The 25587-nt window shown below is 49.7% G+C and overlaps 1 protein-coding gene across 2 annotated transcripts in view; it reads left to right on the forward strand.

The window, feature by feature from the left end:
- The window catches only part of LOC144947528 (uncharacterized), a 56465-nt gene that overhangs the window by 17113 nt on the left and 13765 nt on the right, over nt 1–25587 (forward strand). The window contains exon 1 of one of the 2 annotated variants that reach the window (XM_078876748.1): nt 11243–23845. The exons of the other annotated variant lie outside the window; for it this stretch is intronic. Coding sequence (XP_078732874.1) covers nt 22516–23845 — 1330 coding nt within the window. The 5' untranslated portion in view covers nt 11243–22515. Of the gene's footprint in view, nt 1–11242; nt 23846–25587 lie in introns of those variants that run through there. 2 annotated transcript variants of the gene reach the window in all.

A 25587-nucleotide genomic window follows, 5' to 3' on the forward strand; every position in this document is an offset into this window, starting at 1 on the left:
AGCAATCATCATCAGGCATAAAAGAAATAGCAACAAAAATCTAACTAGAAAACTATAGACAGACATACAAGCAGACAGACATCACAAGGACACAGAGAGAGGACACATATCGGCACAGAGAGAGGGGTCGTTTCTGTGACGGTCCCTTAAATATAGAGAGGGGGGGCGGGGACGGAGAGAGGGAGGGGGCAGAAAAAATTAGCATATCAATGAGTGGACGGCAACGTGTTGCAGCTCAGCAAGTAAGATGACGACGTGGCACGGCACGCAAGCTTGAAAATTAGGAGAAAGGCACACTAAAATTAAATAACCTCGCAAAATATCGAAATGTGATGTAATGCAACACAGAGAGTCGGTCAACACACAATTAACGCATAGCCTGGTTGATTACGTATTTCAAAGATTGCTAAGTTAGAATTTAAGTGTGAAAATTCCAAAGAGAGGACACAGGCAGAGAGAACAAATAGCCAGAGAGAGAAAAAAGATAAGCTTAAAACTTCCCCGTAGAAGTGGTTCAATCAAAATTTTTTGAGCTTTCGTGACTGCAAGAATTATTCTTTGGTTCTTTCGGTTAAGTCACGTCTAAAGATAAAATAATGTCTATAGTTTTCTAGTTAGATTTTTGTTGCTATTTCTTTTATGCCTGATGATGATTGCTTGTGTTGCAATCGAAACGTCGCTATTATTTTAATTCATTATTTTATCTTTAGACGTGACTTAACCGAAAGAACCAAAGAATAATTCTTGCAGTCACGAAAGCTCAAAAAATTTTGATTGAACCACTTCTACGGGGAAGTTTTAAGCTTATCTTTTTTCTCTCTCTGGCTATTTGTTCTCTCTGCCTGTGTCCTCTCTTTGGAATTTTCACACTTAAATTCTAACTTAGCAATCTTTGAAATACGTAATCAACCAGGCTATGCGTTAATTGTGTGTTGACCGACTCTCTGTGTTGCATTACATCACATTTCGATATTTTGCGAGGTTATTTAATTTTAGTGTGCCTTTCTCCTAATTTTCAAGCTTGCGTGCCGTGCCACGTCGTCATCTTACTTGCTGAGCTGCAACACGTTGCCGTCCACTCATTGATATGCTAATTTTTTCTGCCCCCTCCCTCTCTCCGTCCCCGCCCCCCCTCTCTATATTTAAGGGACCGTCACAGAAACGACCCCTCTCTCTGTGCCGATATGTGTCCTCTCTCTGTGTCCTTGTGATGTCTGTCTGCTTGTATGTCTGTCTATAGTTTTCTAGTTAGATTTTTGTTGCTATTTCTTTTATGCCTGATGATGATTGCTTGTGTTGCAATCGAAACGTCGCTATTATTTTAATTCATTATTTTATCTTTAGACGTGACTTAACCGAAAGAACCAAAGAATAATTCTTGCAGTCACGAAAGCTCAAAAAATTTTGATTGAACCACTTCTACGGGGAAGTTTTAAGCTTATCTTTTTTCTCTCTCTGGCTATTTGTTCTCTCTGCCTGTGTCCTCTCTTTGGAATTTTCACACTTAAATTCTAACTTAGCAATCTTTGAAATACGTAATCAACCAGGCTATGCGTTAATTGTGTGTTGACCGACTCTCTGTGTTGCATTACATCACATTTCGATATTTTGCGAGGTTATTTAATTTTAGTGTGCCTTTCTCCTAATTTTCAAGCTTGCGTGCCGTGCCACGTCGTCATCTTACTTGCTGAGCTGCAACACGTTGCCGTCCACTCATTGATATGCTAATTTTTTCTGCCCCCTCCCTCTCTCCGTCCCCGCCCCCCCTCTCTATATTTAAGGGACCGTCACAGAAACGACCCCTCTCTCTGTGCCGATATGTGTCCTCTCTCTGTGTCCTTGTGATGTCTGTCTGCTTGTATGTCTGTCTATAGTTTTCTAGTTAGATTTTTGTTGCTATTTCTTTTATGCCTGATGATGATTGCTTGTGTTGCAATCGAAACGTCGCTATTATTTTAATTCATTATTTTATCTTTAGACGTGACTTAACCGAAAGAACCAAAGAATAATTCTTGCAGTCACGAAAGCTCAAAAAATTTTGATTGAACCACTTCTACGGGGAAGTTTTAAGCTTATCTTTTTTCTCTCTCTGGCTATTTGTTCTCTCTGCCTGTGTCCTCTCTTTGGAATTTTCACACTTAAATTCTAACTTAGCAATCTTTGAAATACGTAATCAACCAGGCTATGCGTTAATTGTGTGTTGACCGACTCTCTGTGTTGCATTACATCACATTTCGATATTTTGCGAGGTTATTTAATTTTAGTGTGCCTTTCTCCTAATTTTCAAGCTTGCGTGCCGTGCCACGTCGTCATCTTACTTGCTGAGCTGCAACACGTTGCCGTCCACTCATTGATATGCTAATTTTTTCTGCCCCCTCCCTCTCTCCGTCCCCGCCCCCCCTCTCTATATTTAAGGGACCGTCACAGAAACGACCCCTCTCTCTGTGCCGATATGTGTCCTCTCTCTGTGTCCTTGTGATGTCTGTCTGCTTGTATGTCTGTCTATAGTTTTCTAGTTAGATTTTTGTTGCTATTTCTTTTATGCCTGATGATGATTGCTTGTGTTGCAATCGAAACGTCGCTATTATTTTAATTCATTATTTTATCTTTAGACGTGACTTAACCGAAAGAACCAAAGAATAATTCTTGCAGTCACGAAAGCTCAAAAAATTTTGATTGAACCACTTCTACGGGGAAGTTTTAAGCTTATCTTTTTTCTCTCTCTGGCTATTTGTTCTCTCTGCCTGTGTCCTCTCTTTGGAATTTTCACACTTAAATTCTAACTTAGCAATCTTTGAAATACGTAATCAACCAGGCTATGCGTTAATTGTGTGTTGACCGACTCTCTGTGTTGCATTACATCACATTTCGATATTTTGCGAGGTTATTTAATTTTAGTGTGCCTTTCTCCTAATTTTCAAGCTTGCGTGCCGTGCCACGTCGTCATCTTACTTGCTGAGCTGCAACACGTTGCCGTCCACTCATTGATATGCTAATTTTTTCTGCCCCCTCCCTCTCTCCGTCCCCGCCCCCCCTCTCTATATTTAAGGGACCGTCACAGAAACGACCCCTCTCTCTGTGCCGATATGTGTCCTCTCTCTGTGTCCTTGTGATGTCTGTCTGCTTGTATGTCTGTCTATAGTTTTCTAGTTAGATTTTTGTTGCTATTTCTTTTATGCCTGATGATGATTGCTTGTGTTGCAATCGAAACGTCGCTATTATTTTAATTCATTATTTTATCTTTAGACGTGACTTAACCGAAAGAACCAAAGAATAATTCTTGCAGTCACGAAAGCTCAAAAAATTTTGATTGAACCACTTCTACGGGGAAGTTTTAAGCTTATCTTTTTTCTCTCTCTGGCTATTTGTTCTCTCTGCCTGTGTCCTCTCTTTGGAATTTTCACACTTAAATTCTAACTTAGCAATCTTTGAAATACGTAATCAACCAGGCTATGCGTTAATTGTGTGTTGACCGACTCTCTGTGTTGCATTACATCACATTTCGATATTTTGCGAGGTTATTTAATTTTAGTGTGCCTTTCTCCTAATTTTCAAGCTTGCGTGCCGTGCCACGTCGTCATCTTACTTGCTGAGCTGCAACACGTTGCCGTCCTCTCATTGATATGCTAATTTTTTCTGCCCCCTCCCTCTCTCCGTCCCCGCCCCCCCTCTCTATATTTAAGGGACCGTCACAGAAACGACCCCTCTCTCTGTGCCGATATGTGTCCTCTCTCTGTGTCCTTGTGATGTCTGTCTGCTTGTATGTCTGTCTATAGTTTTCTAGTTAGATTTTTGTTGCTATTTCTTTTATGCCTGATGATGATTGCTTGTGTTGCAATCGAAACGTCGCTATTATTTTAATTCATTATTTTATCTTTAGACGTGACTTAACCGAAAGAACCAAAGAATAATTCTTGCAGTCACGAAAGCTCAAAAAATTTTGATTGAACCACTTCTACGGGGAAGTTTTAAGCTTATCTTTTTTCTCTCTCTGGCTATTTGTTCTCTCTGCCTGTGTCCTCTCTTTGGAATTTTCACACTTAAATTCTAACTTAGCAATCTTTGAAATACGTAATCAACCAGGCTATGCGTTAATTGTGTGTTGACCGACTCTCTGTGTTGCATTACATCACATTTCGATATTTTGCGAGGTTATTTAATTTTAGTGTGCCTTTCTCCTAATTTTCAAGCTTGCGTGCCGTGCCACGTCGTCATCTTACTTGCTGAGCTGCAACACGTTGCCGTCCACTCATTGATATGCTAATTTTTTCTGCCCCCTCCCTCTCTCCGTCCCCGCCCCCCCTCTCTATATTTAAGGGACCGTCACAGAAACGACCCCTCTCTCTGTGCCGATATGTGTCCTCTCTCTGTGTCCTTGTGATGTCTGTCTGCTTGTATGTCTGTCTATAGTTTTCTAGTTAGATTTTTGTTGCTATTTCTTTTATGCCTGATGATGATTGCTTGTGTTGCAATCGAAACGTCGCTATTATTTTAATTCATTATTTTATCTTTAGACGTGACTTAACCGAAAGAACCAAAGAATAATTCTTGCAGTCACGAAAGCTCAAAAAAAAAAATTTTGAACGTTATTGCTGCCAGCAGCAACAGCACTGGAGGCGATTCCGATATGAAATACACAGTCACCAGCAAACAAATAAACGCTATAAATCCACGCGCTGTGGCGCTAAATGCACTGCGCACAACATGACATGAAAGTCATGTGGTGGTGGTGGTCATCGTGCACACCACGGTGACGAGCGAGCGCTTCAGAAGGTGAACACGAGGGTGCCATCCACGCTGGTACAGATGGCTTTTCTGGCTCCCCAGCGTTCGAAGAAGACGTGCACATCACCGACATGTGTGTGGTATGCGTGCTCCAGCCTGAGCTGCGCCTTAAGCAGGCTCCTGAACACTGGAAGCACAGAGCAGCCGTCAGTGTCACCTTTCAGCATCTTTTTCCTCGTTCTGTACACCGCCATCTTCGCCTAAGCACAGGCGAAGTTGGCGAGGTCATGGCGCTTGTTAGCCAGGTAAGGCACCCCATATATGAAGCTGCTGTTGTTTCCTGAAGATGTTCCCCAAAAGGCGAACATTGGTTTGAGCCGCTGGCAGCGGAAATACTGGTGGGACACATCCTCCCTGGCACCACCATCCCCCGGCGCCGCCAGCTTCAGGTGCAGCTCCTTCATGGCGCAGAGCACGTCCCGCAGCAGCTTCTCCCCAGCGAGCATGGAGCGGAGTCCCGCGGTGCTGCTGATCTCAGCTGCGGTCTTCCACTTGGGCTGGTCGGCCTGCACGAGGTGGAAGACTGTCCGCTGCCCTGCTGATGTGAGGCGTAGAGCCAGGGTCCTCTCTCCTCTGATCCCCTGGAAGAGGCTGTTGCAGAACAAGGGCTCGTTTAGGAACTGTACGAGGTCGTAGGGCGCGCGCGTTCTGCTCCACTCGAAGTTCCGCCACGCGTCCAAGAGGCTCTGGTGATAACCTGGCAGCCTCGTGTAGTCGACCAGGCTCAGGTCCATCAGGAAGAGCTCCTTTCCGTACCCCAGGCACCCCCTGCATTCCTCAGCAGAGCGAGGGCCAGCGACTTCCAGGGTAGCTCCTCCCGGTCGTACTGCAGCCACCTGACTGCCATGAGCCTGAAACTCATGACCCTGGCGGCGACGTCCACCAGACCCTGGCCACCCTCGCCCACTGGCAGGCAGAGAACGCCCGGCCTGAGCCAGTGTTTCCCATGCCAGACGAAGTGTGCGAGTGAGCGGTTGACTTTGGTGAGTAGCCAAGCAGGAGCCTGGAGGGGCTTGGTCTTGTGCCACAGCACGGATGCTGCCAGGGTGTTAGCAACGAGCACTCGGCCCCTGAATGTCATCTGCGGAGCGAGGCGTGCCCATGAAGGTAATTTAGCCTCGATTGTATCGGCCAGCTTGGTCCAGTTGTTCAGAGCGACGTGTGGTTTCCCCAGGTAAACCCCCAGGTACTTGACTCTGTCGTCCCGCCAACTGACTCCTCCTGGGAGGAGCACAGAGCGACCGCCGCCGCGCAACCCCAAACACAGGGCCTCGCACTTGGCCCAGTTGACCCTGGCAGAGGAGGCTTTCTCGTACACTGCAACTGCCTGACAGAGCACGGAGACGTCATGCACGTCATTGAGCAAGACGCATATGTCGTCTGCGTAAGCCAAGAGTTTGACGACCGCGTTTTCAGGTCCCCGGACTTTAAGGCCAGACAGATTTGTCTCAGGTAGCATAGCAGTGGCTCAATGGACAGGATGTACAGCAGCCCCGAGAGGGTGCAACCCTGTCTGACCCCCCCCACCCCCCGTCACAGGAAAAGGGGCGCCGAGCCGCTGGTTTATCTTCAAGAGGCTGGATGTGCACATGTAGAGGAGCCTAACGTGCGAGATGAAGGCCTGGCCGAAGCCGAGCGACGTTGGGAGTTTGTCTAAGTACTCGTGGCGCAACCTGTCAAATGGCCTTCTCCTCATCAAAGAAGAGGAGGCCTAAGTCCATGTTGTATCCTTCTGCAAGGGAGATGATGTCTCTGACCATACCGATGTTGTCGTATATGCACCATCCAGGGATGCAATATGACTGTTCCGGCAGGATCAGCTGACCCAGCACTGTCTTGAGACGGTTTGCCAGCGCAGGTCCCCCGGGTAGCAGGGAGACCACCACTCTCCTGCAGCTCTGTTGGAGGTCACCCTTCTGCAGGCTCTCCGTCAACAATTGTAGTAGTGGAGGGCCAAGCTCATCCCAGAAGGCCGCGTAAACTCAACCGCCAGGCCGTCAATTCCTGGGGCTTTACCAGCTGCGAGCCCTTTCACAGCGATGTGGAGCTCCTGCAGGGTGACGGGGCTGTCCAGACGATCCCGCTCGGGAACTCCTAAGGTAGGGCCCCCGTCCAGTAGCTCTTGGACAACCTCGTCGTGTATAGTTTCGGCAGCGAAAAGTTGTGAGTAGAAATCCGTAGCGGTCATGGCGATCTCGCTCTTAGATGTTGCTGTTTGTCCATCTGGGGTTCGCAAACTGGAAATTTTTGTGGTGTTGGCCGGTGCTTTGTTTAAGTGGAAGACAAACTTAGAGGGAGAGTCCATCTGCGACAGGTGCTGCATCTTTTTGCACACAAAAGCACGATGTGCCTGCTCGTCCATGATGGACCTGAAACGCCACTGCTTCTCTAGTAGCGTCTCACCCTGCTGTGTGCCGTGGGATGAGCTCAGCTCTGCCTCTAGTGCTAGCAGCTCGTTTTGCAGTTGGCGTGCCACCTCGTTCTTGGCGGCGGCGTGCTGGCTCATGAACTGCTGACAGAGAGCCCTGACCTGCGCCTTTGTGTTGTCACACCATAGCTGGTGGGAGCTGAAGCTTCCTTTGGCAGGCAGCCACTGAGCCCAAAAGGCTTTGAAGGTTTCTCTGAAGTCGGTGTCATCAAGCAGCTGTACGTTTAGTCTCCAGTAGGCGCTGTGCTGCTCCGCTCTGGGAATTCGCAGCAGCACAGAGACCAGGTGGTGATCGGAAAAACCGGAGGGTACGATTTTACTGTCCCCGAGCAGGTTAACGCTGCTGGTGTTGACGTACAATTGGTCGAGCCTGGCAAGGCTCATCCTGCCTTGAGAGCCGCAGCGGCACCAAGAGTACTGCCGCTGGGCTGGATGCTGTAGTCACCACACGTCATGCAGATCTAGTCTCCGCACGAGGTCGGCTAGCGGCGGTGTTGCGGTCGAGAGCTGGGTCGAGGGTGTAGTTGAAGTCTCCCCCCACGACAGTGAGCACGTCGTCCACGTCATCTGTCGCGAGTGCGTCCCGCAGTGCGCCAAAGAACAACTTCCTCTCGGGGGCCTTGCTCAGCGCGTACACGTTAAAGCACCTGAGGTAGGATTTATTCAGGATGAATTCCACAGAAATCAAGTGACCTTTGACGATTTATTTGAAAAAGACATTCTCTGGTGCAAACCGCTAACTGAGCACAATCGCCACGTTGGTGAAGTTGTCCTCGGCATGGCTGAAGAAGGTGCGGCCACCTAGGAAAGGCTGGCATTGGGCCTCCAGAGTGGTGTCGAGGTGAGTTTCCTGGAGGAGAGTCACATCTGCTTTGTGTTCCCTGACAAAGCGGCAGATCTGGTCCCACCTCTTGTCACTGCGAGCGCTATTACAGTTCAGACTAGCAACCTTAATAGATGAAGCCATCATGTATTTGTGTGGTGGTAGTGTTAACGGTAGTTGCCGGTGGCTGGGTTTCTTCTGGGCAGAAGTAAGCTCCTTCTACACCTTGCGCATGAACGCTTTTAGGTGGTAGTATTCCTGAGTCGAGAAGCCAAACCTGTCGCTGTTGCGGCAGATTTGTTGGGACGCTTTGAGGAAAGCCGTGAGGTCAGGGAAAACGGCCCGACCCTAACTTGATGCAGCCTGAACGTTTTCCCGAAGAAGTTGTGGAGGTCCCCAGGTGTGTAATCGCACTCGCTGTTGACTTGTGAGTAGCTGAGTTCACTCACGTTGTCCTCTCCTTCAGTCTCCGACACCTCGTCATCCAAGTCCTCGAGCTCGTCAAACTGTGACTCGGCAGAAACCTCGTTTGACGTTGGTGATGGAAGGGCCCCATCGGGAAGAGGGTGGCTGCCCTCTGGTAGTGGAGGTTCTTTTGCTCTCCCTTCGGGTGAGGGGAGCTGGCCTTCGTTGCCTCTCTGCAGCAAGGCGCCGTCAGGCGCCGCACCGGCTGGTGGTTCCTCTTGCCCTGAGGATGCTGAGGCGGCGTGCGGCGGTAGCTGCGGGGGTGTTGGCGGCACTTGGTCACCGTGCTGTCCTCATGCGGGTCGCCATCGAGCATGTCTTCATATTCATCCCCCACAACGCCGTCTGGAATGGCGCTCGCGGGGGGGCATTGCTCGTCCTGCTCTGCGACTTTTGGGTCGGGTTCGTGATCGACGGTGGCCGAGCGCTTAAGGTTAGGGGCCGCTTGGCCCTCCTCCACCGTGGCCGGGCTTTACCCTGCGCTTGTGCGAGGTGACGAGGGTGAAGCCCTCGCCATCCTCGTCGTTAGTGGGCGGCTCAGCGTCCTGCTGCTGCAACAGCTGGCACTCGTGCAGTGGTGGCTGCTGCTGCTGGCGCTGTTGCTGCTGCTGTTGCTGCTGCTGCATGACGTTTGTTGCAGGCTGTGCGTTTTTTCCTTTTGGTTTGCCCGTGCAGACTGCACGGGCATGGCCGAAGCCACCGCACACGTAGCAGCGTGGCAACGCGGTGGATACGTACACGGTGTAGGCGTAGCCTTCCGAAGTGTACTTAAAGTTCACGTTGAGTTCCGTGTTGTTGCCGTTTAAAATCATGAAAGTTTGTCGCTTAAACGACAAGACGTGTGCCATTTCTGGATCCCGTGAGCGAAAGGGCAGCATAATGATGCGCGACACAACTTTTACGAACCGCTCAAGGTCTCGTTGTAGGTCGGCAATTTTGAGGAAAGGTGGTGGGGCGTTGGAGATGAGCACTTTTCACGCGGGGGAGGAGAGAAGTGTGCGTCGCACAAATATCTCCCCCTTGAAGGTGAGCCCCGTGGCGATGACACGCACCACCATCTCCACGTTGGTGAAGAGGACCACGTAGCCGCGGTTCATGGGAGTTGCGGTGATGACGTTCCGCTTCCCCACGCACTATCCAGCGGCGTCTATGGAGGGGGAGAGATTGAGCGAGAGGGGATAGAGGATAGGGAGAGGTAGGGAGAGAGATAATATAGATTTAGATAAAGAGAGGGAGAGAGAGGGGATAGAGGCAGGGAGAGGTAGGGAGAGAGATAATATATATTTAAATTTCGATTTAAAGCTTTCGTGACTGCAATGATTCATCTTCTTGGTTCTTTCGGTAAAGTCACGTATAGAAGGGAAATAATAAAATAATAAAAATAAAACATAATAAAATAATTCTCACGACGTTTCGGCCACAACGCAAGCAGCCGTCCTCAGGTGACAGACCTGTTCTTCACCTGAGGACGGTTGCTTGCGTTGTGGCCGAAACGTCGTGAGAATTATTTTATTATGTTTTATTTTTATTCTTTTATTATTTCCCTGCTACGTGACTTTATCGAAAGAACCAAGAAGATGAATATAGATTTAGATAGAGAGAGGGTATAGAGGGAGGGAGAGAGGGATGGAGGAGAGGGGGGGGAAGAGGGAGGTAAAGGTTGGGAGAGAGAGAATATAGATTTAGATAGAGGGGGGGGAGAGAGGGAAGAGACAGAGGGAGAGAGAGGGGGGGCACGCTTCACGGGGAGGGAGAGAGATTGGGAGAAAGGGAGAGAGAGAGCGAGAATATAAATTGAGATAGAGGAGAGGGAGGGAGAGAGGGAAGAGGGGGAGTAATGAGGGGGGGGTCTCCACGCGGAGTAACGTCAACCGCTCATGATTATTAATGAGGGGTGGGTGGTGGTCCATGTGGAGGATGTAACCTGTTCATGATTATTAATGAAGGGGGCTGGTCGACATGGAGTGACGTCACACACAGGACACACAGACATTATCGGCTCATTATCGTAGTAAATAGATTATGATTATGATACCTGATGCACAAATGGAAACGTTATAAAAATAAAATAAAACTCTCCGGTAGAAAAAAAAGAGAGGGAAAGAGAGAGACAGTGGATGTGAGAGGGAGAGGAAGAGAGTGGCGGGGGGGGTTACATAAAGCAGAGCATAGAAAACCGAAATTATGAACAGAGCAAAGTGCCGACTACACCGAGCATCTTCATGTTTCCACTGATCGTAAAAAAAAGAAAAAACGAGAGAGGGGGAGAGGTTGGGAGAGAGAATATAGATTGAGATGTACTCTTAGGTTTTTTCGGTAAAGTCACGTAGGTAAAAATATTAATAATAAAAAAATACTATTATTTTTAAATTTATATTATTATTTAAAATAATAAAACATAATACAAATACTAATATTTTTTTATTAATATTATTATTTTAAATAATACAAATAATAATATTTTATTTCTATTATTATTTTAAATAATAATATAATTGTATTTCTATTATAATTTTTATAATTTTTATTACTTAATTTTTACCTACTTGACTTTACCGAAAAAACCGAAGAGTATGATTCCTTGCAGTCACGAAAGCTTCAAATCTAGAATAGATTAAGATAGGGGAGTGGGAGGGAGGGGGAGATAGAGGGATTGAGGGAGGGGGGGAATTGAGAGAGAGGGGAGATTGTGAGTGAGAGTGAGGAGGGGGGTGGATGTGGATGTGAGGGAGGGAGAGGGAGGGAGAGAGACGCATTCATTGCGAAAATCAGCGCCAGGCAGTGGAGTAAGAGGAGAGGGAAGAGAAGAGAGATGAGAGAGGAGAGATGAGAGGAGAGAGATTTTAATGCAGAATCGTTGAGACAGAAAATTATTATACAGTGACGAGAGATAGAGAGACGGGGACAGATCGAGTGAGAGACAGTGAGAGAGACAGGGACAGAGAGACACAGAGACACGGACAGAGAGACAGAGAGACACGGACAGAGAGACACGGACAGAGAGACAGACAGTGAGACAGAGAGACATTGAGACACGAGGAGGAGAAGAAGACCTCGGAGTGGAGAGGCTACCGTGAATTTGGGCCTACACCTCCGTCAGACCGCGCGGCTCTTTCCTGAACTTCCTGCCCGTGAAGAGGCGCCTCCCCCGGCGGAGCGAGGAGCGTGGAGGGGGGTGGTGGCCCTGGGACTCTCACCACCACCACCACGATCGCGTTCAACGACAGCGACTTTATAATCTTTATTTTATATTTTTGTTATAATTTGTTGTTACAATTCTCGTTTTTGGATGTGATTTGTGTTTGGTGAGAGAGGAGAGAGAGAGGGGGGAGATAATTTATTAAAAGTGAGGTTTAAATATAATAATCTGTCATTCGTGTTATCAGCAGCAATTGTATCAGAATCATCATCAGTATCGGTCTCAGTATCATCAGCATCAGCGGTATCATCAGCAATAACAGAATCATCAGTATCAGCAATAGCATCAGAATCATCAGTTTCAATTTAGCATCAGTAACATAGTCATCAGAATCAGCGATAGTCTCATCAGTATCAGCGATAGCATCAACAGCAGTATCGTCAGTATCTAAATACCATCATCAGCATCATCATAATCATCAGTATCAGCGATAGTCTCATCAGATCATCATCAGTATCAGCGATAGCATCAGAATCATCAGCGGTATCATCGACAGCAGTATCATCAGTATCAGCAATACCATCAGCAGAATCACCAGTTTCAGTTGAGCATCAGTATCAACGACAGTATCGTCAGTGTCAGTCTCATTAGCATCATCGGTATCAGCAGGATTAGCAATAGCATCATCATCTGTATCATCAGTATCAATAAATCATCAGTATCACCAGCAACACTTGCATCATAATCATTAGCAATATCAGCATTATCAGCAGCATAACGCAAAAGCAGCAGCATCATCAGCAAGCAACAACATCAGGAACAGTCTCATTAGCATCAGCAGTATCATCAGCAACATCAGCAGCGGTATCATCATTTAGCAACAGTATCATCAGCAGTATCAGTATCATCAGCACCATCAGTATCAGCAGCAACACCATCAGCAGCCATGGTCTCTCCACTACTGGTTTAAACACCACGCATAACCTCGTTAATGTTGTGGAGTATCCGTGTGTATATCTATAAACGTGTAATTATCGTTAATTATTATAATTATATTCCAATTACATGGTGTGCTCGGCGTTAATAAGTATTTATAATCATAACGCGTTTAACTGGTATATGTAAAGTCTGGCTTTATAGCACGTGGCTGTGTGTTAAGTAGCCTCTGTGAATATACATTAGGCTCATGAATATTCATTAGCTCATGCATATTCATGACATCGGTATTATTCATAGCAATCGATATATTCATAGCATTAACGTGTTGCGTATCGATTGCGTTGATGTAACTTCGATATGAATATTAATATCGTCTAGGGTTGCACGCGCGTGCTTGCGATCCGATCCCACGCTCATTTGGGCTCGAGTTGGACTGAGGCACCGATGATCCTGTGAGTCTAGAGGTGTTAGTCCGAGTCTGTGTGTGAGTCCGTCTATAGGTGTATTAAGAAGGTCTATAGGTGTGTGTGAGTTGGTCTATACGTGTGTGAGTAGACCTGTGTCGGTCTATAGGTGAGCCTGTGTGAGGAGGTGTTTAGGTTGAGTGAGTGGGAGTCTGTGTGTGAGGAAGTGTGAGTGTAAGTATGTCTATAGGTGTATGAGTAAGTCTATAGGTGAGTGCGAGGCTGTGTGTGTGGAGGTGTATAGGTGAGTTAGTAGGTCTGTGTGAGTAGGTGTGAGTGTGAGTCTATAGGTCAGTGCGAGTCTGTGTGTGAGTGTGAGTCTATAGGTGAGTGCGTGACGGTAAGTCGGTCTATAGGCGTGTAAGTCAGTCTGTGTATGAGTAGGTGTGAGTGTGTCTATAGGTGTGTGAGCAGGTGTATCAGTGTGTGAGTACGGTCGATAGGTGAGTGTGAGTAGGTGTATAGGTGTGTGCGTAGGCCTGTGTGAGTAGGTGTATAGGTGTGTGAGGTGAGTGAGAGTAGGTCTGTACGAGTGTGACGAGGTCGATAGGTGAGTGAGTAGGTCTATGTGTGAGTGGGTCTATATTTGAGTGTGAGTCTGTGTGAGTAGGTCTGTAGGTGTGTGAGGGAGTGTCAGTAGCTATATAGATGTGTGAGTAGGTCTGTGTGTATGTCTATAGGTGTGTAAGTAGGTCTGGAGGTGAGTGAGTGTGAGTAGGTAAATAGGCCTCATAGCTGCTCGCTAACAGCACTTGCCCCCAACAGCCTGTTTAGGCTATATGGGAGATCTTTGTGTCGGCCTGTAGGTGATCGTGAGACAGTGTGTGAGTCTTGAGTGTGTGAGTAGGTATATATATGTCAGTGTAAGTAAGTCTGTGACTGTGAATAGGTGTATAGGTGAGTGTGAGTCTTGAGTCTGTAAGCGAGTGTAAGTAGGTCTGTAGGTGAATTGTGAGTCTCTGATTAGGTCTGTAGGTGAGTGTGGGTTGATGTGTAGGTGAGTGAGTCTGTGAGTCTTTGAGGAGATCTGTGGTATCAGTCTTAGGTGAGTGAGTCTGAGTGCTAGTCTGTGAGTAGGTGTGTAGGTTAGTCTGTGAGTGTGTGTAAGTTTAAGTCTGTGTGAGTCTATGGGATAATCACTGACCAATTAGTTATTCGCTAGTAGCCCATGGAATCCCATACAACGTAAACCTATCTCGTTTTTGTAATGTAACCATGCCGCGTTTATCAGTACCGGCTAATGTATGAAAATACAATCGTCTTATTTAATCTGTGCTTGTTAATTTAGTGTGAAAGGTCGCCAGTTTCTACCCTTCCGACACGGCCTATGAAATCGAATAGCGTTAATGCCCGCGTTTTTATCTACTCTGTGGAATGTAATACGCGTCTTGGGTTGTGCACGTGATGGTCCCGGGCATTTAAATCCCTGCCGAGAAATCTGCGTTTGAAGTCACTGCATTGCCCGTCCAAAGTCATTCTAAACCCCACGTGTGGCTAGTTGGATTGTACCTGGTCCACTAGAAAGTCTCGGTATTCATACATTCTTAATTATATCCATCCATAACATAATTCCGATTTGTGTACTGACACGAGCTACTGAATGACCCCCCGTGCAGCGGATCCGAAACTGGTCAATTTAAGTGAGCGCCTACCCGGTCTGGAAAATGCAACCCGGCTTCCCGTGGCTTTCGCTGGTGTGAATTTGTGATCGCGCCCTTCGACGTATCCGTAGTGCGAGATTCAGTCGCGTGCATTCCTATGGGAGCGCCTCCTCGCGAAGCACGCGTGTGGATGCACATAGCTTGGCACGGCCGCCGCCTGTGTGTGAGTGGTGTGTAGTAGTAAACATCGGCCACTAGGAGAGAGACAAAGGCGGCGTGCTTGGTTACTGGCCACCCACCCTCTCATCTGTGTGGTGCCACAGTGCCGGTAGCCTTCATAGGTGCTGCTGTTGTTCGCTAGCTACTAAGGGCCACTTTCCTCTGACGGTTCTGTTACAGGCTACAACAGGGGGTTCTTTTTTGTCTGTGTACCTAGCCTGGCACCAGATACCATCACGACGTCGCTGCTCCTGCAGCGTAGCGAAGTGCGCGTGTGTGCGTAAGCGGCCTTCATAGGTGTTCCATGATACAGGTTGTATTTGGGTTAGAGCGCGTAAATATATCAATGTGTCGTTTAACCCGCCAACACACGACACAGCCAACTAGTAAGGTTTGTCACGTAAACACAACGTGGCCAATTCGTCACTAGTACAGCACACCGGTGTGTTGGAGAGCCAAGCCACAACATTTACAATCTGAGTACCGTGACGTTTCGCCAATATTTACAACCAGCATCATCAGGCGGACAGCCAGATTTGTGAATAAATCCTCCTGTTTCGTTCCTTAAATAGAGGGGAACCGACAACTCTGTACTGGTGGTGATGGTGGACCTTTTGCCTGCATCTTTGGTGTATTTATAATCGATGTGTACGTACAGACTATCCGTTGTAGCAATTGTTTAATCCCTACCCCCCCCCGGAACTCCGCGGATTATTATAGTGAATTAACGAACGCGCATGACGGTTGCGTTGTAATTATTTGTTACAAGCACTGTGGCGGTGATGTCGTGTGGGGGTCGTGGTTGTACGGGGAGAGACCCGTAGACTCGTGTAGCGACCCGTAGATTCGTGTAGGGACCCTGTAGCCTCGCACAGAGACCCATAGACTCGCACAAAGACCCATAGACTCGCACAGAGACCCATAGACTCGCATAGAGACAGACCCATTGACGTGCCAGATACCCATAGACTCACATATATCCATAGATTTACCACACAGAGACCCATAGAGTCACCACACAAAGACCCATAGACTCACATAGAAACCCATAGATTTACCAAACAGACTCATAGATTCACCAAACGGAGACTCATAGACTCGCATAGAGACCCATAGACTCACCACACAGAGCCCCATATAATGTAACAGGGACCTGGACATGAGTCTTGACTAATTGTGATTCTGTCTGCCTCGGTAATAACCACTCACCCATAGCACCTGGCTTTGTCCCGTGACCTCCTGAACCTTACTTGGCACACCAGTAAACCCATGGTTCCTGGGTCTGGGCCCGTGACCTCCTCCTGCACCTAGCCTGGCACAGCAGTCAACATATGGTACCTCGGTCTGTCCTGTGACCTCCTGTACCTAGCCTGGCATAAGTGCCGTGGTGGCATCACTGCCATTTAGAGGTGAACGGTTGCGTGATAATTATCCTTCAAGCCAAACCACGTGTTCCCCAAGATCGTGCTGATACTGTGTGCGTGTGTGAGGAGCGGTGGTGCAGCGGTTAGCATCGCGCTGCGCTACGAACCCGGCAGAGGCCCGAGTTCGATTCCTGCTCATGGCCACCAACATCAGTGACGATTATCTGAACTGGTTCTGGGCCTCACTTAGGTCGACTCGGCCTCAAATGAGTACCTAGTGCGGTGCGTAGTAAACATCGCCACGAGGGAGACTAAGGCGGCCAGGTGTGGTGCTCTCCACCCACCCCCTCGTGTGCCACAGTGCCTTCATAGGCGCTGCTGCTACTTGCTAACATCACTTGCCCCAATTGCTGTTAAGGCTACGTGAGGGATCTTTATCTTTGCGTGTGTACGTGTCTGGGCGTAGGTGTGTATCGAGGTGTCTGGGTATAGGTGTGTGTGCCCTTGTGTATTGGTTTGTGTATAGTTGTGCATATAATTGCGCGTCTACTTGTATATTTAGTGTGCACTTGTCCCAGCGGGCTATGTAGGCTACACTGAAGACCTTTGCCTGTATACGTGTGTGTGTGTGCTGTTATATGTGTGAGTGTGAGTGTGCGAGTTAAACCAGTAACCAGTTTAATTATTGGTTACTGGTTTTTGTGAAGTCAGGAACCGGTCACCGTTTAGGTGAGTGTGTGTGCGCACGCGCGTCTGTGTGTTTACGCTGTGAGGAGCTACGGCAGACCAAAGTTCGATTCCCGCTCATGGACAAAAGAATAATAGTGGTGGCAAAAATTGGGACCGATCCCGAGCCTCCCCTAGGTCGACTCGGCCTCAAATGAGCACCTGCTGCGATGTGTAAACATTGCCACTAGGGGAGACAAAGGCGGGTGTGGTGCTGGCCCACTCACCCCCTCGTGTGTCACAGTGCTGGCCTTCATAGGTACTGCTGCTACTCGCTCCTCACAGCGCTCTTCCCCAACAGTCTGTTCAAGGCTATAGGGGGGTCTTTGTAAGGGAGGTGTGTAACTGTGTGTATGTAGACTCCATAACGCGTCACTATACCCATCATTGTGTTAACGCAATTAGGGTAGAAGCAACTAGGATCACCTTTTCTGTCTTCGTTTTTTCGGAATGTACGGAAAATCTAATGAGCACTGGATAACAGGCGCTTGGTAAGAGGCACTGGTTTATAACGTCGAGACATCAGTCACTCGCACGGTGAAAGCTGCTCATGGTTCCCTCGCGTCGACTCAAGGTGCTGCGAGGAGACCCATAGACTCACACAGACACCCACGGACTCACGCAGAGACCCATAGACTTGCACACAGACCCATATACTCACACAGAGACCCACAGACACACAGAGACCCATGGACTTGGGCAGAGACCCACAGACTCCCACGTAGAACCACAGACTTACACACAGACCCATAGACTCATATAGACACACAGACTCAGACAGAGCCCATAGACTCAAAGATACTAAGACGAACAATTAGACCCATTATTATGGATAGACCCATAGCATCACACACAAATCCATAGACTCACACAGAGACCCATTGACTCACAACTAATCATGTGTATTGAATGTAAGCACTGGGGAGACACGTAAACTATCGGAGAGATTTATTACAATTGCGTTGTAAGCCATCTACCTCATTAGGGTCTTCAGACGCTCATGAATATTCATAGAGGAGCTGGCAATGTGAAAAAAATCCGCTTTGTTAGACATCGATAAACAAACTGGAGGTCCGTCGGATGCCGAGAGATTCGATAAAAATTTTGGCTATAAAATTCCTCAAAGCATCGGTCGGAATCGAAGCATTCTTGTGTCAATCTTCAGATGCTGATAGTTTATTTTGGGTCTAGGTCATCAATTAGACACCGATGAGACTCTGTCGGTCTGGCTCAGACACTGATGAGATAGTGGTCGGGATCTGCGTTGATCACATTGCCGAAGATTGAGTGAGAAGTGGGGCAGCTTCTTCAGAAGCTAAAGCGTCGCTGAGTTCCAGTTCCGAATCCCTTAGGATCCAGATAGATGTTTGGTGAGTCGGTGTGAGTGTTAAGAGAGAGATTGGCGAGTGTTCGTGCGTGTGTGTGTGTTTGCGTATGCATTTGTTTAAAACTATTTGTTATTTATTTTCTCGTGCAATAGAGACCAAATCCATTACTTTCATATTTATTTATTTATTACTTTGCTTTTCGGGGTGGGACCAAAGTGATACATATCATCGATCCATTGTCTCACGTGATTGGTCATTCGCCAACCCTGCTGAAACACCTTGGAGCCTACTCAACCCTGATTGGTTGATTTTGAAACCAACTTGGAGCTGATTGGACAACCTTGGACCCTACTGAAACCTGATTGGTTGATATTTAAACCAACTTGGAGCTGATTGGACAACCTTGGACCCTACTGAAACCTGATTGGTTGATATTTAAACCAACTTGAAGCTGATTGGACAACTTTTAACTCTTTCTGAAAGCTGTGTTGTAAGGACGTCATCAGATTCAACAGCCAAGGGTTCTTTCCTGAAAGCTGATTGGATCATTTTTTAAACAAGCTTGAAGCTGATTGGACAACTTTGGGACCTACTGCAACCCGGAATGGACAGCTAAAGGACTCTTCTGAAGGCTGATTGAAGGATTTAAAAACGTGCTTGAACCTGATTGGATGGTACAGGACAGTGTTGTGATTGGACGGCTAAATATTGTTCTGGAAGCCGATTGGATGATTTTGAGACCAGCTTGATTCTGATCAGGCAACTAACTGCCCCTGATGAAAGCTGATTGGATGATCATCAAACACCGCTGTGATCTGATGGAACAAGACAAGATTGTGATGCATCGTGATTGGCTGTCCTGAAGAAGCCGCTCTAACCTAATTGGACGATTGTAGATGTTGCTGAATTCTGATTGGTCGACGAAACAAAGCTACTCAGCCTTGGTTGGATTGTACATCACCCTGCTGTGATCTCGTTAGTTCTTACCAGATTGTGGTGGAAGCTGTTTGGAATGTTGTAAAATAGCAAATACCCGATTTGCCAACTAAACAAGCTCACTGATTCAGGAGCCAACTTAAATGCTGATTGGTCAAACGAAAGACACTTGTCAGAAGCTGATTGGTTGGATAATTGCAGACAGTGCTGTGATTTGATTGCTCGATGATAGGAAAATACTGTGATCTGATTGGCTAGGAGTAGAAGCCAGTGAGGGAACTTAAAGCTCACATTCAGGGCAAAAGCACTTTACACAGATTAACGGGAAAATAGCAAATTAATGTAACGTGTAATTATAGCCACTTGCTTATTTAATTTGTGCAATAAGTTTACTTAAAGTTTATCCAGTAACAATTTATTTTGTTAAAGAGTATTAAAGTATCGACGCTGTGCTTGGAGTGCGGTGGTGCAGCAGTTGACGTGCCACTGCACAACCGCTACGGCTGCTATTAGGAAACCGGCGGAGACCCGAGTTCGATTCGCAGTCACCAGTGGCTGTGCTGGGCCTTTCCCCTAGATCATTATATACACAGACACACAAACACACCAAATAACAAAGACACACCAACACACACACATAAAGACACAGACACACAGACATACAGTCAGACAAACACTCAGACACATACAGATAGAGACATAAACACACAAAACACGGACACAAATATAGACAAACACGCCACATATGAGATGCCCCTTTTTTCGTCTCATTAAGTTATCCCTCTACCTTAGTAACGTAAAGTACTTGAAAAGTATAACCTCTACCACGGTGTGTGTGTATATATCGATATATGTGTCACGTTAGGGGCATTATTGTCAGAGTTGAGAAGGACCAACACCGATCGCTGCGTTCATGCCCGTCAGGCCGATCCCTCTGCCCTTTACGATCAGAGTGAGGGATTTGTTTGTTTGGGATTAAGAGGAGCACAACGTTTTGGCTTTTAGCAGTGGGTGTTTGGGAGGCATCGAATGAGAGGTTTAGAAGTTTAAGGAAAGATTCAGGACACTGGGATATAAAAGGTTAAATTGTTGATTTTTTGTTGGTTAAGGCGAAACTCGTTGGGCTGAAGGTTTTAGATGTTTCGGGTTGTTTACATTTGAGTGGCATATGGGGTTATAGTTTCAGGTTTTGAACCGGCTATAAGAGTTACGGTTTCAGGATTTAGGGTTCGTGATAGGATCAAGGTTACAGTCAATGTTTTAGGGGTTACAGTTTAGTGTTAGGATTGAGGTTTAATGTTGGAGGTTAGGATAAGCTTCAGAGTCAAGGTTTAGGGGTTAGAAGTTAGGATCAGTATTAGGATCGAGGTTTTCGTATCAGCAGTTAGGATTCAGTGCAAGGCATTGGTCTAATATTTAAGTGTTAGTTTCGGCGTTAACTTCAAAGTTAGGGAACAATCCACCTCTGCCACCAACAGCAGTGTCGACCTGCCCTCCGCAAAACTGCACAAACCCCTGAGAGGGCTGGGTTGCAAACGGCGACGCCGCACTGCACACGGCACGGGAGTCGAACCGCTGCTGTTCACCGACTCCAAAAAGGAGGGGCAACAGACTCTTTTCTTCGCTGTGTAAACTCTGGGGGGGGGGGGTTCTCCCGTTTCTGTGGCAGCAGTTGAGAGTTCCTCCTCAGCCGAGAGAGCTTTTTTTCTTCCTTTCCCCGTGGGCCTCGAGGTGGGCGGGGGGGGAAACATCTCCCTCCGTGTCCGTGGACTGCGTTGGAGGCACGAGGGGATTTTTTTGCAAACGCTGTGGGCGGCGCTTGTTCATTTCTCCGTTCGGATCTACGACGACGGTGGACGAATGTGAAAACTCGTGAGGCATCGATCCGACGTCGGTCTATGCCGGTTGACTGAAAACTAGCCGGGGCAGGCGAATTCAGAGGCCAGAATGGGATGTGTCGATTCGGGGAATTTAATTTGGTTGTCATAGGCAACAGAACTTTGTTATCAGAATTTTCCACGGAAAGTGAGGTCATGGGGAAATAAGCCCTGGAAACCGGGAACCTCGCGGATTCAAAAACTGGATCAGAATGTGAATCGGGATCGACGGGACGAGATCAATCGGAACCTGAAGCCAGAGAAAAGCAAAGAACTGAACTTTTGATCGGCAAATCCCCTAGAAATTGAATCGTGATTGGTGACGATTGTTTGAGCGGGGGGGGGGTGGGGAAGGGGGGGGTGAAAGGTTGGGTGGTAAGAAGAACCAAGATCAGAAAATCCGGAACAAGCCGAATCTAAAACGCAGAGAAAAGTTGAGGGAAACCGGTAACATTAGAACGGCAAACTCCGGACACCAAAGAAAGGCGTTCAAGTTGGACCGCCGAGCCGGGGAGCGAGACGTGAGCCCTCGGGCCATGGGCGTGAGTTTCTCACCGGGGCAGCGTCGTTGAGGCCCAGGCTGCTCCTGCACGTGTGTGATGTCATCGCTGGAAGATGGAGGCTGCCGCTGCTGTCGCCGCCGCCCTTGCCGCCGCCCTTGCCGCCGCTGCCGTGATTTCACCCGCAGCCAGACGGCGGAGGCCTAGTGTCTCCCACAGAGCCTGCCCAGCGGCGAGACGTGCCCACCGCCACCGGCGGTTGCGAGCGTCCTCGTGCAGAGGGGGACGGAGTTGCCCGGTTTCTCTGGGTTGGTGGCTACCTCCTCCTCCTGTCTCTCCCTCGCTCTTCTACTCCTCTCCTCCTTCGTCTGCTCGGGACTTCCTCGACTCCGAGGCCTCCGGCCCTCCCTCGCAGCCGCCTCGGCTGTGGACTGACTCCCGGTGCCCGCGACGCCCGCGAGTGTCGTGTGTCCGCGAGCGTCGCGCCCGGTCGTCCCTCTGCCCCCCCATTCCACCGTTCCCTCCGACGTCGCCGTCATCCCCACAGCCGCGGCGGCAGCAGCAGCGGCCTCCCGTGGCTACGCCTGCTCTGGCCCCGCGTCCACTCTTCGGTCCCCCGACGGAACGTCCGGCAAAGCGTCATTGCCTGTGGACCGCGTGCAGCCACCGCCTCCATCGTCATTATTGTCATCGTCCCCCCCTTCTTCCTTTACCTCCTTTGCTGCTCCTTTTTCGGACGCCCGCGTACCAGAGGAGGCCCTTTCCTCCCCGCTCCACCAGGGCGACCGGTGTCGATAAGTCTGTTGGCGAGCTCCCTCGCCAGTTTCCAAGGAGGCCGCCGACAGGGCCGGCCTACGGGACCCCGAGCGCACCCTCGCCACCGCATTTTCCAGGACCCCTACTGGCCATCACGGCCACGTGATGGCGACGCTGCCGCGAAGAGGGAAGAGTGGCGGAGGCACCGGCAAGGACCCCGTGTCGCTCTCGCCGGGCTCCCCGCGGGGTCCCGGCGAGAGCGCTACCGTCACGCTCTTGCTGCTTGATGGCAGCAGCCGCGCCGTCGGGAGCCGCCTGAGCCGCGTGACGGGCAGCGAGAGCACCTCCAGCCTGCGGGGCCTCCACGTCGCTCCGCCGTCGCCATCGCCGCAGCAGCAGCAAAAGCAGCAGCAGCAGCACTCCACCTCCCACGGTGTGGACAAAGCACCGGGCAAGGTCCAGGTAGGAGGCGGGGCGGCACTGGCGGCGTCGGTGGAAGCTGCCGTGGCTGCGTCGGCAGTGGCTGCAGCAGCGTCGTCATCCGAATGTGGACACGGAGAAGAGACGGCGGTTGACGATTTGGATGAAGACGGCGGTGGTGTTGGCGGCGGCGGCAACGGTGCCAGTAGCGGCGGCTGCATGCGCAGCTGGAGCCGGTTGGCCTCTGCCATCCTCGCCCGGGCCCGGCGGTCACCACCACCGGGCCTCGGCGAAGAAGCCATTCCGGGCGAGGCATCAGGCCCTGCCCGGCGGCCCCGCAGAGAGCGCCTCGCCGTGTTGGCGCTGCTCACCGCGCTGCTCGTCACAGGGCTGGCGGCGGCGGCGTTGCGCTGGACGATGCTGGGGTCGGGAAGCTCCGGGGCCTTCCACCCACCGCCGCCACCGCCGCCGCCCCCGGGCCTGGCCAAGGCCGGCAGCGGGGCGTCGTCTTCGCAGGGCGAGGGCCCAGCCTCGGTCTACCCTGCCCCGGTCTCTGCATCGCCACCAACCCTGCCCCCCCTACCCACCAACAGCGATGTGACGACATCGCCACCGCCGTTGTTGTTGCCGACGTCTCCGTCACGAAGGCCTCATTCTCCTCACGCTCCTCCGCACCATGTTCCCCCCCGCCCTCCGAACCTGCCGCCCGCGGGGCCAGGGCCTCCCGCCAAGGCTTCAGAGCGGGCGCAGCCAGGCGGCGCAGACGGCGTGGGGCCTCCGTGGCCGCCGTGGGGCCCCAGGGGCAGGGAGGGCAGCGGAGATTGGTCCGAAGAGGATCGGTTAGCGGGAGGTATGGGGGTGGGAGGAGCAGGGCGAGGAGGCGCGGGACCGGGGACTGGGGTAACTACCGTGATTGACGACGAGGACGACGGAGACGACGGGAGCGACGTGAACGCCGATGGGGGGGACGATGCCGGGGAGGTGAGGGTGGGTGAGGGGAGGAGCAAGGAGAAGGAGGATCAGGAGAGGGGGCCGATTCTCACCGCCGCCCCCCGGGCGGAGAGAACGGGATTCCGTAAGTGACGGGATGAGGGCGCGAGTGGAGTGTCCCCTGTGTGTACGTGTCCGTTTGAGTCTGTATGGGTCTGTGTTATGTGATGGTGTGTCTCTGTGCGTGTCTGTCTGTGTGCGAGGAGCTGAATTGTGTGAGGTGAGAAGCTCACAAATCCTTGAAAGATCCGGACAAAGTCCCATCGGTGAACTCCTGCAGGCAAGGCTTCGTTGGCTGGGTCATGTAGCCAGCATGCCCAGACGCCATGTGCCTAAACAGCTTTTGTTCGGCTGGATAGTGAAGGCTGATTGATATGGTACAAGAGGATATGGAGCTGAGTAGACTTGCTGATGACTGGTACCAGCGGTGTCAAGATAGGCCTCTATGGAGGAGGCTCGTGACGGACGCTACTGGGCAGTTGGAGGCAGTTTCCCTCAAGCAACAACGGTGGGCAGAGGAGCGACGCTCACAACAACGAGCGGAGCGCCGAGCGGCTCAAACACAGCAAGTTGGCAAAGTCGAGAGCATAGCCAGCAGGCGTTCAAGACTTCACATGGCCTTAAAGTGCACTTGGCCTGGCACAAGCACCATGGTGATATCACCGCCACTTAGTGGCAAAGGGCGGTTGTGTGTTCGTGCGCTGCGCTACGAACCCGGGACCTGAGTTTGATTCCTGCTCACAGCCAACACCAGTGGTGATTATCTGAACTGGTCCTCAAATGAATACCTGCTTCAAATGAATACCTGCTTGCAATGTGTAAACATCATCTCTCGGGAGAGAAAGGTGGCCAGGTATGGTACTGGCCACCCACCCCCTCATGTGCCATGCCGGCCTTCATCACAGCTACTCGTTAATGGCACTTACCCCAATGGTCTGTCAAGGTTATATGGGTTGTAGGGAGTGACAGTGCAGCAATTTGCGCACTGTGCTGCACTAAGAACCCGGCAAAGACCCGAGTTTGTTTCCCGCTCATGGCCACCACCAGTAAACCTTAATCTGAACTGGTCCTGGGCCTCCCCTAGATCAACTCAACCTGATTCGATGTGGAAACATCGACATTTTGGAGACAAAGGCGGCTGGGCATGGTACTGGCCACCCACTCTCCTCATGTGCTGTACCGGCCTTCATTGCTGCTACTCACTAACGTTTGCCCCCAACAGCCTCTTAAGGTGATAACTCTTCTATTTGATTCGGTACGGCCCACTAAGCTATGTAACTCTTTTTCAGAAGCAACCTGCCCACGAGCATCATGTGGAAATTTGTTTGCAGTCAAATATTCTGAAACACATGTTGATTCTAAATGTGAGGGGAAAACCGGAGGACCCAGAGAAATTGGGATTCTTTGTGTTGTATGTGTATATGCATGTATCTGTCTTTGTCTCAAGCGTGCGTCTGTGTGGTCGCGTTTGTGTGTGTGCGCTCGCTATTGGCACTTTCTCCTAGAGTTTGCCCCGTGTATCATCATTGCCGCAGCCCGCTCCTGGTGGAACCTATCAAATGAGCTTAGAGAGTCTTGCGGAGTCTGCAGTGTGAGTCTCACCGTGTGAGTCTTATGCTACTGACAGGATCAACCAGGTATCTCGGTTTCAGCGCTATTCCGGCCTGCGTAAGTGCTGCTGCTCAGAAACTGCACCGACAGCCTATGGGAAGGCTACACATGGGACCTATGTTTGTGTACACCGTGTGTGGGAGGGGGAGCAGGAGTGCAAAGAGATAAGCGTGCTGCACTACGAACCCGGACGACCCGAGTTCGATTCCTTCATAG

Source organism: Lampetra fluviatilis, chromosome 45, assembly GCF_964198595.1.
Source record: "Lampetra fluviatilis chromosome 45, kcLamFluv1.1, whole genome shotgun sequence".
NCBI classification, from domain to species: domain Eukaryota; kingdom Metazoa; phylum Chordata; class Hyperoartia; order Petromyzontiformes; family Petromyzontidae; genus Lampetra; species Lampetra fluviatilis.